At 46.8% G+C, this 14,758-nt stretch overlaps 1 protein-coding gene and 1 pseudogene across 3 annotated transcripts in view; one reads left to right on the top strand and one right to left on the bottom strand.

Moving 5' to 3' along the window:
* The window catches only part of CRTAC1 (cartilage acidic protein 1), a gene marked incomplete at both ends in the record, with an annotated part of 130,001 nt that overhangs the window by 106,375 nt on the left and 8,868 nt on the right, over window positions 1-14,758 (bottom strand). For both annotated transcript variants that reach the window (XM_084245251.1, XM_084245252.1), the window contains one exon: window positions 5,379-5,578. In XM_084245251.1, coding sequence (XP_084101377.1) covers window positions 5,379-5,578 — 200 coding nt within the window. The remainder of the gene's footprint in view (window positions 1-5,378; window positions 5,579-14,758) is intronic.
* LOC311178098 (small ribosomal subunit protein mS25-like) lies at window positions 7,147-10,247 on the top strand (annotated as a pseudogene). Its single transcript has 2 exons — window positions 7,147-7,176; window positions 9,769-10,247. The product of its transcript is annotated as a small ribosomal subunit protein mS25-like (transcript).

Genomic DNA, 14,758 nt, shown 5'->3' with positions numbered 1-14,758 from the left:
GTGGCTGCCTAGGGCTGGGGAGCAGGAGGTTTGGCTGTAGCAAGGCGACATCTTTGGAAAGCCTGCCATGCACTGCTGAGTAACCTTTTTAGAAAACTTTTAAGAATGAGTTAAAAAGCCTTGGCTTCTGCTCCAGCCCATGTCTTATTAGTATTCAAAATCAGGGGTAGTCCATGCTTAACCACAGCAAAAGAGCTGGCACCCCGCAATCATTCTTCCATGACACCGACAACAATGAATCTCAGGGTTAAGGGTGACCCATTTAAGAAATATATTTTTGCCGAGGAGGCCTTAGAGGGAGTCCTTTTAGCAATTTGAATCAAAAGGTATTGAAGTTCCTCAATCCAGTTTTTAACACAGTTTCTTTTGCAGATATAGAATGGGTTTTTTTTTTTTTTTTTTTTTTTTTTTACTCTTTCCTGAAACTATTACATCTAAATTGATACAGTTCAGACCCTGGGGTATATGTGACTGTACACATAGTAGGTGCTCAAATAGCTGAATTTAATAAACCAAAGCTTATCTTTTAGATCTAGGCTATGAAAAAGTAGAAAAAAATTGAGATTAGGCTATGAATAAGTAAAAAAAGATTGAGATTACATTGAGATTGAAATTTGGCAATACCTGTTAAGATTTAATTAGTACATATCAGTCCTCACATTTCCACTACTTGGTACCTATGCAAGAGAACTATTTGCATATGTGTGTAAGGATATTTGCCTACGTATAATGATACCATACAGGTCAGCATTGTTTGCAATGGTCTTGGATTAGAAACTGCTTAATTGTCACTTGAGGAGTGACAAAATGAATCTGATACACCCACACTAAGGAGCTTAAAAAAATTACTTTCATCTATATTGTGTAATTTTTTTGCAATAAAATATAGCTAAGTTTTATTAAATTAACAGAGAAACAAAATGAAATATCAAACATTTAAGATAATGTCAAAAATGATGATCAAATCTATTAAAATATTACATTTTACAAAGCAACAATTTAGGCTAAAAGTTAAAATACTTTTCCTATTTTGCTAAAAGTGTGTTTGTATATGTAGGTAGTATATATATTAAATATATTGCATATATGGGAATATATTTATATAGATATATCCATCTACCAAATCTATACTTTATATATATATATACACACACACACACACACACATCAATAGCTGCTGAATTATCTTATCTCTATACTTACAACAATAAACTATAAATAAATGTTGCTTGGATTAAATCATAGCTACACATCCCATTCTTTATCATTATTCTTATTTATAATGGCAAAAATATCTCTTACATGATTATGATTAATCTGATAATTGAATAGTTTGCCTTTTAAATAATTCAATTAACTTTAGTAAATTAAAAAATTTTCTGAAATAGTTGCACAATTAAGAAAAAAATGAAACACTGCTTTACAACATGTAGCATCTCTTTAAATGAAACCCTTCCAAGTGTGAAGAATGAGTTAAGGTTTTATCAAATGAATGCTCTTTGTTAGCAAAACTGATCTAAATCGTGATTTAAACTTTACAACCACAGCAATCTTCCATTTGAGCAAAACTGTTGGAAAACATCAGGATGGGGTGGTGGGCTCTCGGGCCTCTGGGGATATCCCAGGAAACAAAAGCTCTTCTAAAGGAATTATACAAGATTGACACCAACAGGAAATCCTTCCCAGGCTACATGAGACTGTAGATTGGGTATTTAGTTCTATTGAGAGAAGGGGAAGCCACTGGGTTTTCTATTTACTGGAGGAACCAGCCCTGAAGATCCTCCAGGGTCTGTGCGTGTGCAGCTGTCTGCAGGGGTGATCAAATCCTCCCCACTCCCTGCAGGGAGGAGGCTGTCCACAGAGCGCAATCACGCACCTGCCGGGCGCCAGATCAGCCCTCCACATGCAGAGACACTCGCCCGGCTGCGTGGAGGCTGAGCTGGCCCACTCCGCCCGGCCAGGCCCCGGCCCAGTCCCTGCAGAACAAAGGGCGGTGTCTTTTGCACCTCCCTGAGTCGGATGCACGCACATGCCTTCCATCACAATTAACTCAAGAATCTGAAACACAACACCAACTCACCCGCGACACGCTCAAAATCAATGCCATCAATACCCAGAACGAGGACACCGAAAAAGCAAATCAAAACAAACCTATTCAAAGAGTAAATACTCAAAGCAACAGGGCTCCCAGTCAGACACACTCCAAGGTCAACAAATCCAAGAAAGTTCAAGTGAAGGGGCGCCTTATAAACCGAAGAGGCCATTATCCCAGGGGTCCCCAAAGTAAATGCCTGGGGGGCCAGCTAATGGAAGGAACTGTGAGATAATAGAGAGTGGGCCTCTCATGAGCCAGGCCGCAGGTGCCCCAGGTAAAAGCATTCACATTCCAATTTTTAAAATTTCAACTCCTGCTACATGTGATCTCTTAAACAGTGCCTACAATCAAAGAAGGAAGAAAATGGAGTTAAATAAGGGTGGAGGGGGCTGAAGGAGAATGAGCCAAAGTCAGAAGAGCTGCCAGGAGGTCTACCCAAGATCCAAGGCCCCGCCAAACCTGGCTGTCATTGTTGGCAAAGGTGGGGCCACTTGGTTTACATCTTCAAAGGCAATTGCAAAACAAAAGCTAACAGCAACAGCTTAAACTCTAATATGGGGGATCAGATTAGTCATGTAGATTCCTGATGTAACTAATTAAGCTGGACTACAAAAAGAGTGCACGGGTCCCTTTGGAAGCCTCTGCATAAATGGTGCCTCTGGAAAGCTAGAGGTGTGGCCTTATGAAAAGGTGAGGCAGGGACCAAGTGACCTCCCAAGGTCCTGATTTAAATATGTCTGCATAGTCAACCCTGGTTCTCCAGCCCAAGGGAGAAGACAGTGACAAATCATCCTAAGCTGAAGATAATAAAAAGTTATATTTGCCTTTGGAATGTATTTTGGTACTTAAATTAGAACGTGTCTTTCTGACGCGCTGAGAATTCACAATGCTTCACAACAGCCACAAAGAAGGCCTGACCTGGAGCTGGGAAGCCACCCAAATTCGCCATCCTGTCCTCCACATAACTCTTCTTCTTTGTTAGGGGTGAGAATATTATCTCTCAGTATAATGTCCAACAGCCCAAGCGGCCTCAGATGGGGCAAATCGGCTCAGGGGCCTGCCCCTGATCTCTGGCCGAGTTAGGGTGAAGCCCCTGTATGGTCTGGTCTTGCTTTTTCAGTACGACTCCAAGTGCTGCGGGACCCCCAGTCAACATCATGCTGACTGCTAATGGTGGTTGGGTCGCACCTCCCTGTTATAAAGGACACGAAAGCTAATTTCTTGAGCTCCTTGGAAGAGAAAGAGAAAAAGACTTCAGTGAAAAGGAAGCTGAAATGAATGTCTGGCACTTGGAATGAAAGCAGCTGCACACTCGGGAGATGCAGCAGTCCCCCGCACATCAAAGGATGAGGGGACAGAGACCTGCACTTGAGCCCGGTGCCGGGAGGAAAGGAGAACTGCTCACAGGAGTCCCAGGCGGAGGGCCGGGGAGGAGGAATGGACAGTCGCCCCGCTGCTCTCTGTCCTCGGTCAGCAACCAGGGCCCACGAGGCAAAGCAAGTGCCACCTAGCAGGAGGCAGCCCAACAGGAACATTCCGGAAATATAGCAGAGTCCTTTAACCAGAGACTCCAGCAGAGAGGCACGTGGCTCTGGGAGGCTGGATTCACCCAGAAGGGCTTCTCTGATTCAGAGTGACTGGGGGCAGCCACGGCCGAACTCAGACAAGCTGCTTGGCCCCCGCAGGCAATACGTGTTATTACAACCATTTTTATTTTTCCCCTTTCCTTCTGAAAGCCCCAAATTGAGCTAGTTTAAATATGGCTATATAATTAAAATGAAATAAAATTAAAAATTCAGTTTCTTAGTCATAGTAGCTGCATATGGAGCCCCACAGCCACATGGGGCCAGTGATGTGATATTAGACAGCGCCGACCTGAGCACCTGCTGTGTCACAGAGACTTCTGCTGCATCACACACTAACCTAGACCTCCAGGAGGAGTCTAGAATCTAGTACCTTTACTCTTTGTGGGGTAGAAGAAATAAGAGAAGAAATGCACTTTACAACATTTCTTTTCTAGACATCATCACCACCGTCACATATGGGGGAAAAGAGGGTAGATTTCACTGCCCATTTCACAGATGAGAAAGCGGCACCTTGCCCGAGGTTCACCGTTGGATGGCATGGTTAAAATTAAAATCAGATCTTCCAATTCCAAGGTTAGTTCTACTGTATACATAATTACCACAAATAATACTACCTGCCAGTTACGCTGTTCAGGGCTGCCTTAAGAGCTCAGGCCTCCCAGAATGAGGTTGACAAGTCCCTGTAGTGCTTTTGCTGATTGATTTTTAAAGTGATAACTAAACTTTGTTCAATGAAGTCTAGCAGCTGTAGAGTTAGGGAGCCTTGGGGTTCCAATCCTGACTCATCCTCATATTTATTGGCAGAGGGCAAGTCACTTAGCATCTCTGAATCCTAATTTCCTTTTTTGTATACTTACTTGGTAGTGTTATCAGGAGGATGAAATAAAACAGTGCACCTGAAAGGCTTAGTACAGTGCCTGGTACATATTGGTGCTCGGTGTCAGTGGGGATCGCCAGGACAAACAGACAAACAATGCTCTGTCATGTGCGAGGGCCTACTGGTACTTCAGGACGAGAAGGCAACACAGCTGTCCTCATTTTACAGCCGGTACTTCTGTATCTTGGCGAGTAAGGGACTGACTCATTGTCATGCAACTAGAAAGTTGTAGGTCTAGGGCATGAACTCAAGCTATTTGAACTCCAAATTTATGCTTTTTTTGCTACACAATGTTGCTTCTTAGGAGAGAAGGCAGCAGTGGGAACACTGACATGGTTTAGGGGAAATATGGTTATCCTTAATTCCCATCTTCCTCTCTTCTTTGACATGGACAATTACTCTTTTTGTAATTATATGCCAAAGGCTGTGCAAAGGCAGCTTTGAGCATCTCTTTCTATTATAATTGTCACCCTTAAGCCCCTCCTCTATAGAGGCTCTCGAGTCCCACTGGTAAGGAAGTAACACCTGCATAAAGAAGGGGGCTTAAATTTGAAGAGCACAGCTTGAAGGAAAGCATTCAAATTTTCTCCTTGGGAAGCCCACGGATCAAACACCTTTTTTCCTATCTACCCTCATCCCAACTCACTGCTATCGCGAAAGGAAAGGACAGCACATTCCAGAACCCCAGCTGAACCCAGCCGAGATCCATGATGACAGTGTGTGTTTGCAGTCACTGGATTTTGGAATGGTGCATTACTTAGCCTTATCACCGCACAAGTTGACCAGTAGATCTGTGAGACTCAGCGCGGGAGCCACTTACCCAGCCACAACGATCTCGAAGTCCCCATCGTGGTCCACATCAGTAACTGCCACACCATAGTTGAGCTGGGTGGGGTTGCTGTCGTAGTCAGGGGGCAGAACTGAGTTGGTGACTGCAGTGAACATGGGCTCAGCCCGCTGGGACCCTTCAGTGGTGTGCAGAAACCACAGCAGCAGCAGGAACAGTAACATCCTGGATACCTGAAACCAAAAGTTATCGGCGGTCTGAGAGATGTCTGGCCAGAGCAGCCAGGGAGAGCTACTCCCTGGTGGGCAGAGTGCCCGTGTCCCTGCTTACTGAGGACTTTGCAATTTGTAGGCTGCCATTTCCCTACTTTCTTTAAAGGGCAGCCTACCCCCATCACATGCAATCACCCTTCTGTGGCTCTGCTTTTTCTTTTTCTGTAGCATCTATCCCTGTCAAACATACCATGTGATTTCCTTATTCATCATGTGTATTCGTTATTTTCCATTTCCCTCTGCTAGAAGGAAAGCTCCATGAGGGCAGGGCTTTTTTCCATTCCCCTACAGTCTCTGGCACATGTTTGTGGAAAGAAGGAAGGGAGGAGGTAGGGGGACAGGCAGGGAGGGAGGAAAGAAGGGGAAAGTAAAAATACACAGGTATAATGAAGAAAATAATGAACTTCAAATAGTCCAGGGGTAGGGTGAGACCCCCATATGAATCCAGGTCTAGAATAACATGGAGACAGTGAAGGAATATCCTCCTGTGGGAAGTGTCCCAGAGGTGGCTGGAAGGGGGTCTGTGACTTGGCGGGTGCCCCCAGCCAGGGTTCCTCTCTGGAGCAGCTGGCGGTGGCCTCCAGACCAGTCAGGGAATGCATTCCGGCAGAATCTGGCGGGCAGCTCATCATTCACTTGGAGAAATTAAACCATTGCATGCGTGTTTTATTATAAATTAATTATGTATAATCCATTGTATAATTCATTATTATATCTCTAACATAATTCAGGGGGGTTGCCAAGCAGCCGAGGGCCACAGATGCTGGTGGCACACACCCGGGAGACAGATGAGAATGGCTAAGGAGGTGGAAAGACTCCGCCCCCTCCTTGTGTGAGCAAGGGAGACGCTCAGAACACTACAGATGGCACCGCCCCGAGACTCTGCCCGCGGGCCTAGACAGAACTCACAGAGTGTTCTGGAGGCGCTGCTGGAACAAGCCCCACAAAGGCTCGGAAGGTCTAGTCCCACAGGCAAGGCAGTGCCTTCCTGCCTTCAGCAGGCAGCAAACCCCTTCCTGGTGGAACTTTTCCTGCCGGCTTGTCGCGCGTCTGGCAGCCGGGAGCAAGGCTGAGGCTGATGTCTTAATGAAGAGAAGATCTGAAGACTGACTCCCCATATGGAGACATTTGCTCCTGCCAGCAAATGAGCTTACTCCAGTTCAGGACCGAAAGACCAAAGGAAGCACCCAGACAGTGGCTTTGGAGCCAAACATGATTCCGAAGCCCCCCATAACGCTTGGTTGGAGGCTGCAGGGCTGAAATGAGCCTTGGGGGGTCCTCCTGCAAAGGAGGGCACGTGTTGGGGGTTGCATTGTCAGAGTGAGGTCAGTCCAAACGACAAAGATGTCTGAACAGCATCTTCCGCTGTCTCACCACCAAAGGCAAACGCATCACTGTGTGTGCGACTTGGCAGGAAGCTTGGTGGGATAAAGGAAACTCATAACTAGATAAATGAGCTTCGGGGGGCGGGGGCGGAATGAAAAGCTAAAGAGTATTTAATAACCAGGGTAGACACACTGAAATGTAGCATGGCTCCGAAGGTCACTGGGCTTTTCAAGGTATGACCTCTATTGTAGGATGACTCTCAGCTTAAGAGTCCAATCCGATTGATTGGCAGTTGCTTGAAAGAGTCCCACGATCAGCTTACACTGTTTGTGATGAGGATGGAGGAGAGGGGCATAAAGCATGCCTTCTAGAAGCTAGTTAGTTCCTCCCAGGCAGCACACTGGAAATTTGGGGTCACCGCCATCAGGGAGGCAGGTCCTATTAGGATACAAGCAATTGGTGGAAATTCTCTTATGAAGGCTACAAGGGACGAGAACCCTGATCCACTCTCTTGATTTTTACTTTTTCTGTGAAAAGTAAAACTTTCAATTAAAGGAGCCACATGAAAAAAGCGTGACTCTGTATTATCCATTTCCAGATAAATAACCTTAAGCAAGATTAAAAAGAAATAACACACCTATGGGCTGACCTCTATTTTGCTTGGTGACCTTGAACAAGTCATAGCCTCATTGTGTACCAGTTTTCTTCTCCAAAATTGGGGTTTGGAAGTAGATATCTAAAGGTCCTTTCAGACTCTAAAATTTTATGATAGATTAAAGGGTTTATTTTTTTAGAAGTAGACCTTCAGCAGTTTTTCTCTCCAGTTTCTTCTATAAACTTTAGGCCAACCTGTGGGTTTTCCTTTCTGAGCATATTAAATATATTTTTAGCAAAATAGATTTTCAGCAGGTTTCTACAGCAATTCCCTTCCAGGGGCCAAGGCCAGACAGGAACAAGTCCTCATTAGTGTGGAGCCTGAATTCACCTGAATGAAACAGAGATGGAAGGTCGCCCCCGGCCAGGTGGGAGGAGACCGGGGCAGAAAAACATGTGCTTTACATGCCATCCCTCTGTCAGAGGCACCCAGTGACCCACGAGGGCTGCTCAGTACCAGTGGAAAGTAGAGGGTGAGTTTGGGCTTGTCTTGATGGTGGATGGGGGCGTAGAAGTATCATCCGTACTCTCTGGACTCAGATGTTGGAAACCATTCAAATGCCCCTGTTCATCTTCACATTCAGGGTGGTGTCCCACCTGCAGCAGCAGCATTATCTAGGAATTCGTTAGACACGCAGAATCTTGGGCTCCATACCAGGCCTACTAAACATTTTTTTAAAAGATTTATTTATTTATGCATACAAGAGCTGGGGTACAGGTCAGAGGTGTTGGGGTGAGAGGATTCACCAGAGACAGAGTGGGCAACAGAATAGACAGACTGACTGAAACACTGCTGAGAGGAGCAGTGGGCAAGGCAGGAGAGGTCTGCTGTGCCATGCAGGTTGCTCCCTGGCCGGCCGGGGATCGAACTCGTGCTGCAAAGGATGAGGATTGCTTCATAGTGTGTTGTTTACCCCTTGTGCCACCACGGAGGCCCCGTACTAAACATTTTTACAAGACTTTAGATGCATGTTAAGGTTTGAGAAGCTCTGTTCAACCTTAGGTATACACTAGGGTCACTTGGAGATCTTTGAAAAATACTCTTGCCTGATAATGATTTCTTGTCTATGACACCAAAATCATAGACTACGAAGAAACAGTGGATAATATGGACTACTATATCTACACTTAAAATTTTAGTACATCAAAGGACACTATCAACAGGGTGAAATGACAAAATGGGAGAAAAGATTTGCAAATCCTATTTCAGATAAGAGATGACTACCCAGAATATATAAAGAACTCCTATGTCTCAACAACAAAAACAACCCTATTCAAAATGGCCAGAGAACTTTAATAAAACTTTCTCCCATAGAAGACATACACACGGCCAATAAACACGGCACAACAGCACCCATGCGAGGGGAAAGCAAATCAAGACCACAATAACACTTTAATAGAGGGCTACAATAAAAAAAATCAGAAAATAACAATTGTTGGTGTGGATGTAGAGAAATTGGGACCCTCATGCATTGCTGGTGGGGAAGCAAAATGGTGTAGCCACTGGAAAATTCTTATGTAGCAGTTCTTCAAAAAATCTAAAGTACAATTACCATGTGCTGCAGTGATGCCACCTGGGTATATACCCAAAAGAATTGAAATACATGCCAGGATCATAGTAGCATTATTTACAATAGCCAAAAGATGGAAGCAAGACAACTGTCCATCAATGAATTGAATGCCTAAACAGAATGTGGCATACACATACAAAGGAATACTATATGTCTTAAAAATGAAGGAGATTTTTGACACGTGCTACAGCATGGCTGAACTTTGAAGACATACAAAGAGAACAAAGTCAGTCATGAAAGGATATATACTGTATGATTCCATTTATATCAGTTACCACAGCAGTCAAATTCATAGTGACAGAAAGTGTATTGGGGCTGGGTGGAGGGAGAATAGGGAGTTAGAGCTTAATGGAGTTTCAGTTTGGAAAGTGAAAAGTTCTGGAAAGTGATGGTAGTGATCACTGCACACTAATGTGAATGGATTTAATGTTACTGAACTGCACACTTAAAAATGGTTAAAATGGCCGAGGAGAGGTGGCGTGCGGTCGGTGGAGGCAGCAGCTCCTGCAGCCCTGGTGACCCCTCTGCCATTGGGCTGGCACTGGACCCTGCCACCACCACGCCCATGACGGGCCGCTTCCGATCCACCACATCCTGCAGTACCTGAACCAGGGCGAAGTGGTGTTCAAGGAGTTGGTGAAGGTCATGATGGTGAACTACAACATGCATGGGGAGCTGGGCGAGGGTGCCAGGAAATTTGTGTTTTTTCAACATACCTCAGATCCAGTACAAAAACCCTTGGGTGCAGATCATGATGTTTATGAACATGATGCCATCACCCTTCCTGCCGTTCTACTTAGATACTGGGAAGCAGGTGCTTGTGGATATGGAGACCAAGAGCAATAAGGAGATCATGGAGCGCATCAAGAAAATCTTGGAGAAGAATGAGGAGACCCTCAATAGAGGGGAGCTGGAGAAAAAGCGACTTCCCACCCAGGCAACTTTGGCCCCTGAAAGCACTGCCCGCAGGAGTGCATGTGCAGGAGGAAGGACACGTGCCCTGCCCAGGCCTGCAGCCCTTACCCAAGGAGATGACAGGGAAGTACCAAGTCACTCTGAAAGCTAGTGCCCAGGACTAGGCCCGGGCCCGAGGGGGTGGTCCCACCCGCTCACGGGCTCACCCCTGATTCTGTCCCCAAGACTGGAAAGTCTTAGCAATAAAAGGGTCCCATTTACACACCTGTGTAAAAGGGGAGGGGCACCTGAGGAAGGGCTGTCTGCAGTTGAGCTGCTAACTGAATGTTCTCACTCCGTCATGTCAACAAAATGCTTTTTAATTACTTGAAAAAAATGAAAATGGTTAAAATGCTAAGTTTTATGTTATGTATATTTTACCATACCAAAAAAAAAAAAATCTCATTCCAAGATAGTCTCACTTCATTGGTATGGAATGAAGCAGGGGCAGCAGAGTTTTAGAGCTCCCCACGTGGTTCTAATATGTTGCAGAATTTGAGAAACACTTTTCTATACCAGTGCTTCTCAACTTCAACGGGTGTGTGAATCACCTGGTGGTCTTGTTAAAATGCAGATTCTGATTCAACAGATCTGCAGTAGGGCCCAAGAGTCCATATTTCTAACAAGCTCCTGGGTAAACCTAATGGTCCTGTCCCACAAGCTATGCATTGCACAGGAAGGTTCATACTTTAGCTCCCAGAGTCAAGAAATTGGCTATGGACTAGAATGGAGGTCTGAGATTGGTATAAGAAGCTAGAGGCAGATCATCTGCCTCTAGATCGTCGGAGCCGAAATCAATCGATGTCTATGCAGTCTCCAGGGCTGCAGGCTCAGTTTATCATTATACATTCAAGCACTAGCTGTCTTCAGCTCAAAGTCAAATTACCACAATTGATGTGGAGTGACAAAGAGGGATACTGACTCAAATTTTTGCAAAGATGTGGGAATAGGGGGAAGGTTGGAACTGGAGGCTGTCAGGTCAAGGAGACAAGAGAGAGCTACCATGACAGGCCAGGGCCTAGAGAAAATGAGGTATGGGCACAAATTTGCAGACCAAGACAGAGATAAATGCAAACCTGTTCCCCAAAGCCATCAAAATGCTCAACTAATATTTGTTAAATGAAGAAAGGAAGGAATATGTCCAAATGATAATGTGAAATAGCAGAATTGCTGCGACTGGTCATAGAGCTATTTAAAAACTGTCCTTCCTTCAAGCAGTGCCTCTCAAGCTGTGTCATGCTTAGGAATCACCTGAAGGAATGTCGGTAAAATGCAGATTCTGATGTGGTTGATCGCAGATGGGGCCTGAGATTCTGCATCCCAACAAGCTGTCAGGTGACGCTGAGACTGCTGGGCTACAGACTCTACTGTCAGTAGCAAGGCTCTAGCCCAGTGGCGCTGAACCCCAGCCGCCTCATAGAAACTTGGAGGTTTGAGAAACATGCAGCTCTCCCCAGGTCCCCCACCCAGTTTCTGGTTGAATTGATCTGGGGTGGAGCTTGGGTGCTGTGTATTTTTAGAAGCTCCTCAGATGGTGTTAATGGGCCGTCTGGGTTGAGAACCCCTACCCCGGACTCGGGGTCCCCAGATGGGAGTGCAAGCTGTAATTTGATTTGAAGTGAAAAATGTCTCTGCTACCCAAATTCATCACCAGCTTGTTGAATTACATGAGCAAATCTGTTTAGATGGAGAACGTCAAGGGAGAAGGTGGGATATGGAGTTTGGGGAGAGGCAAAGCAGGGTGCTCCCACCTGAAGCAGAAGGGCTGGGGACACCCGGTGACCTCACATCTTACATGGCTGGTCGGGAAAGTTCCTGTCTCACCGCTGTGAACATTTGAATCTTTGAGGAAAATGTGGAGAGAAGTTAAAAATGGAGCTTAAAAAAATTGAGTTAAAAAGTAGGTTGAACTGAGGGTTTTTGCTTGCTTTCTTGAACGCTGTGTGTGGAGTACTCACTGTGTATTCCCAGGATTGTGAGTAGCGCTCAGAGCCAGGGAAGACACGAAGTGGCAAATAAGTGGCATAAGTGGGCAGGACAGGGAGGGGCCGCGCAGCCCAGGCGACCTGGCTGAATATCAAAGGCAGAGGGGCACAGGGCCAGGGTGACAGCAGGTGCCTCCGTGGGAATGTGGGCTGCTCCCACTGGGGAGACACTTTACCAGGGCAAGAATTGATAGGACTGTGTTTCAGGCAGTGAGAAGAATTGCTTTGTAATAATAATTTCTTTAAAATGCTCTATAAGCAAACTTTTTGAATAATCTTCAGTGGGATGGAGAGAGAGAAAAAAAAAAAAACCTAACCGAAATCTGGAGTTGGGGCTGGGGTACGAATCTCAACCCACCATAAAGCAGCTGCTGGCCCTGGTTTGTCAGTGTCCTGGTGCACAACCCGGTGGGCACAGGACATGCCAGGGGGTGGGGTGGGGATTGTCTCTCGGAGTTGGGAGGCAGCAGGGCAGTGCTCACTGCTCGTTACCCCTCTTTTTGTGCAGAAAGTGCTATGGTCTTGAGACACTGGCTGTGGGTCACATGCAGGCAGGCTCAGTTTTCTGTGGCCTCGGGACTCTGCTGAATTGGGTCTGAAAACTGGTAACCAAGCAACCTAGATTTCTGATGTGGGGTCAGGCAGCTGTGGGGAGAGGCTTCGAGGGCGATTTCCAGGGCAAGCAGTTCTTTAGCAATTATCGAAAGAGCCGAGGACACCACCCAGAGCTCTCACAGAAGCCAGAGCCCTGGATACTTCAGATGCTGGGAACAAGCAGGGTGCACAGACCCCTTGCCAGGCCCACGGGGAGCAGAGTCGCTTGGGAGAGGCAGCTGTGGGACCACCATTTCTACAGAGACCCCCCCAAAGAAGCATCTGGAACTAAAGCATCATAGACTTAGATGAGCTAAGAGAAGCTCCCCAGCTCTTCTCCCACGAGGACACTTCCATGAGCCGGGGCTGTGCTGGAGCGGCCGGGAGAAAGAGCAGCGTTGGCAGGACAGGGTGAGGGGTGTGGGAAGAAGGAGCACAGAGATATCTAGATTAACCTGGGGGCAGGGGTGAGCTGATGAAGCCTTCCTTAGAGGTCGGTGGGTTGGCTGAACATTAAAGGAGGCTAAGAAGTTAGCTGATGAGGAGAGGCAGGCTCTGCAAAGGCCTGGGGGCCCACTGTCACCCCAACCTGTCCTTTGAGCACTGCCTGCTCCCTGGCTCATGAGTTAGGTGAAGCATTCATCCAGATTCTCATCCAGATGACATTCTATGTTAGAACAATGGTTTTCAACTGAGGGTGATTCTGCACCCCTATCCCCACCCTGGGAACAAGTGTCAATGTCTGGAGATATTTGGGGCTGTTACAACCAGGCAAGGAAACGGGGATACTACTGGCATCTAGTGGGTAGGGGCCAGAGTTGCTGCCAAACATCTTATAATGCAGGGCACAGCACCCACAACAGAGATTTATCCCGTCCCAGACCTCAACGGTGCAAGACAGAGAAACGCTGGAAGGTTCTGTGGTCCTGGTGTCCCTCTTCCGCCCAACCACTGCTCCCAAGGGCCAGAGGAGGCACATAGCAGGTCAGTCAGTTTGGAAAAACTGGCATGGGAGCCCTTTCTGGACCTGCCTCCCCGCAGGGCACATTCTCTGCCATGTGCTGAACTTGGCCAGGTGGGCTTGGCCCTGCCCCCGCCCAGAGGGAGGGCGGCAGTGGGGGGTGTGGGTGCACTGACAGGCCCCTGGAGCCCTCTGGCATCCTGGCCTTCCACACACCTGTACCTACAATGATGGTCCCTGCACCCCTTCCCCCCTCTCCTCCCTCCCGCTTTCTCTCTCGCAGGCTCTGAATGTGAGCAGGGGAGTGGCCGCTATTCCCTGGGCCCCGGCAAACCCTGACACTGTCACTCACGTTGGAAATCTCGTGTCATATTTGGTCTTGCTTCTTCCTCCTTCACAACCACTGAGTCATGAAGTCAATTCCCATTCATGAATCTCTGGGAAAGCTGTCCAGTCTTTCCATCCCCCCTGCTGGGGGCTCGCTCCCTTTATCCTTCACCCAGGCAACAGCAACACTTGCTAACTGCTCTCCCCTCTTCCTCTCATCTCACCCCACTTCCACATTCCTCAGAGCAGAATTCCAAATCTCAGAGCAGATCATGCCACTATTTAGTCCGATTCCCAGGCCCTGTCTACACACACGGCCAGCACAGTTGGCTGCAGGCCCATGTATCAAACACCGTATAAGAAACGGGCGTAATGATAACACTCACTGCCACTGTCTGTGCCAGGCATTGCTCTAACCGTCCCCACAGATGGGCCCACTGAATCCTCGGTAACCTTGTGAGCTAGGGACTACTGTCGTCCCATTGCACAGATGAATAAACTAAGGTACAGAGAGGTTAAGTAACTTGCCTAAGATCACACAGTTAGTATGTAATGGAGCCAGGATTTGTGCCTAAACCTTGTAGCTCTAGAATTGTTCTTGGACACTACTCTATATAATTTCTCTCACCATTCCAAGTCTGTCTTAAGCCAAATGAGACAGGCACATGGGAAGGAGTAAGCACCTCTGCTTGGAGCAGTGGGGAAGGCCTAAGAGAGCGGGAGTGGTGAGCTAGCCAAAGGGTCAAAGTAGGAAAGTGCTGCAGGCTGT

The sequence above is a fragment of the Talpa europaea genome, assembly GCF_964194135.1.
Source record: "Talpa europaea genome assembly, chromosome: 10".
Lineage (NCBI taxonomy): Eukaryota > Metazoa > Chordata > Mammalia > Eulipotyphla > Talpidae > Talpa > Talpa europaea.
The sequence above is the reverse complement of the archived record's forward strand: the minus strand, read 5'-3'. Positions and strand labels throughout refer to the sequence as shown.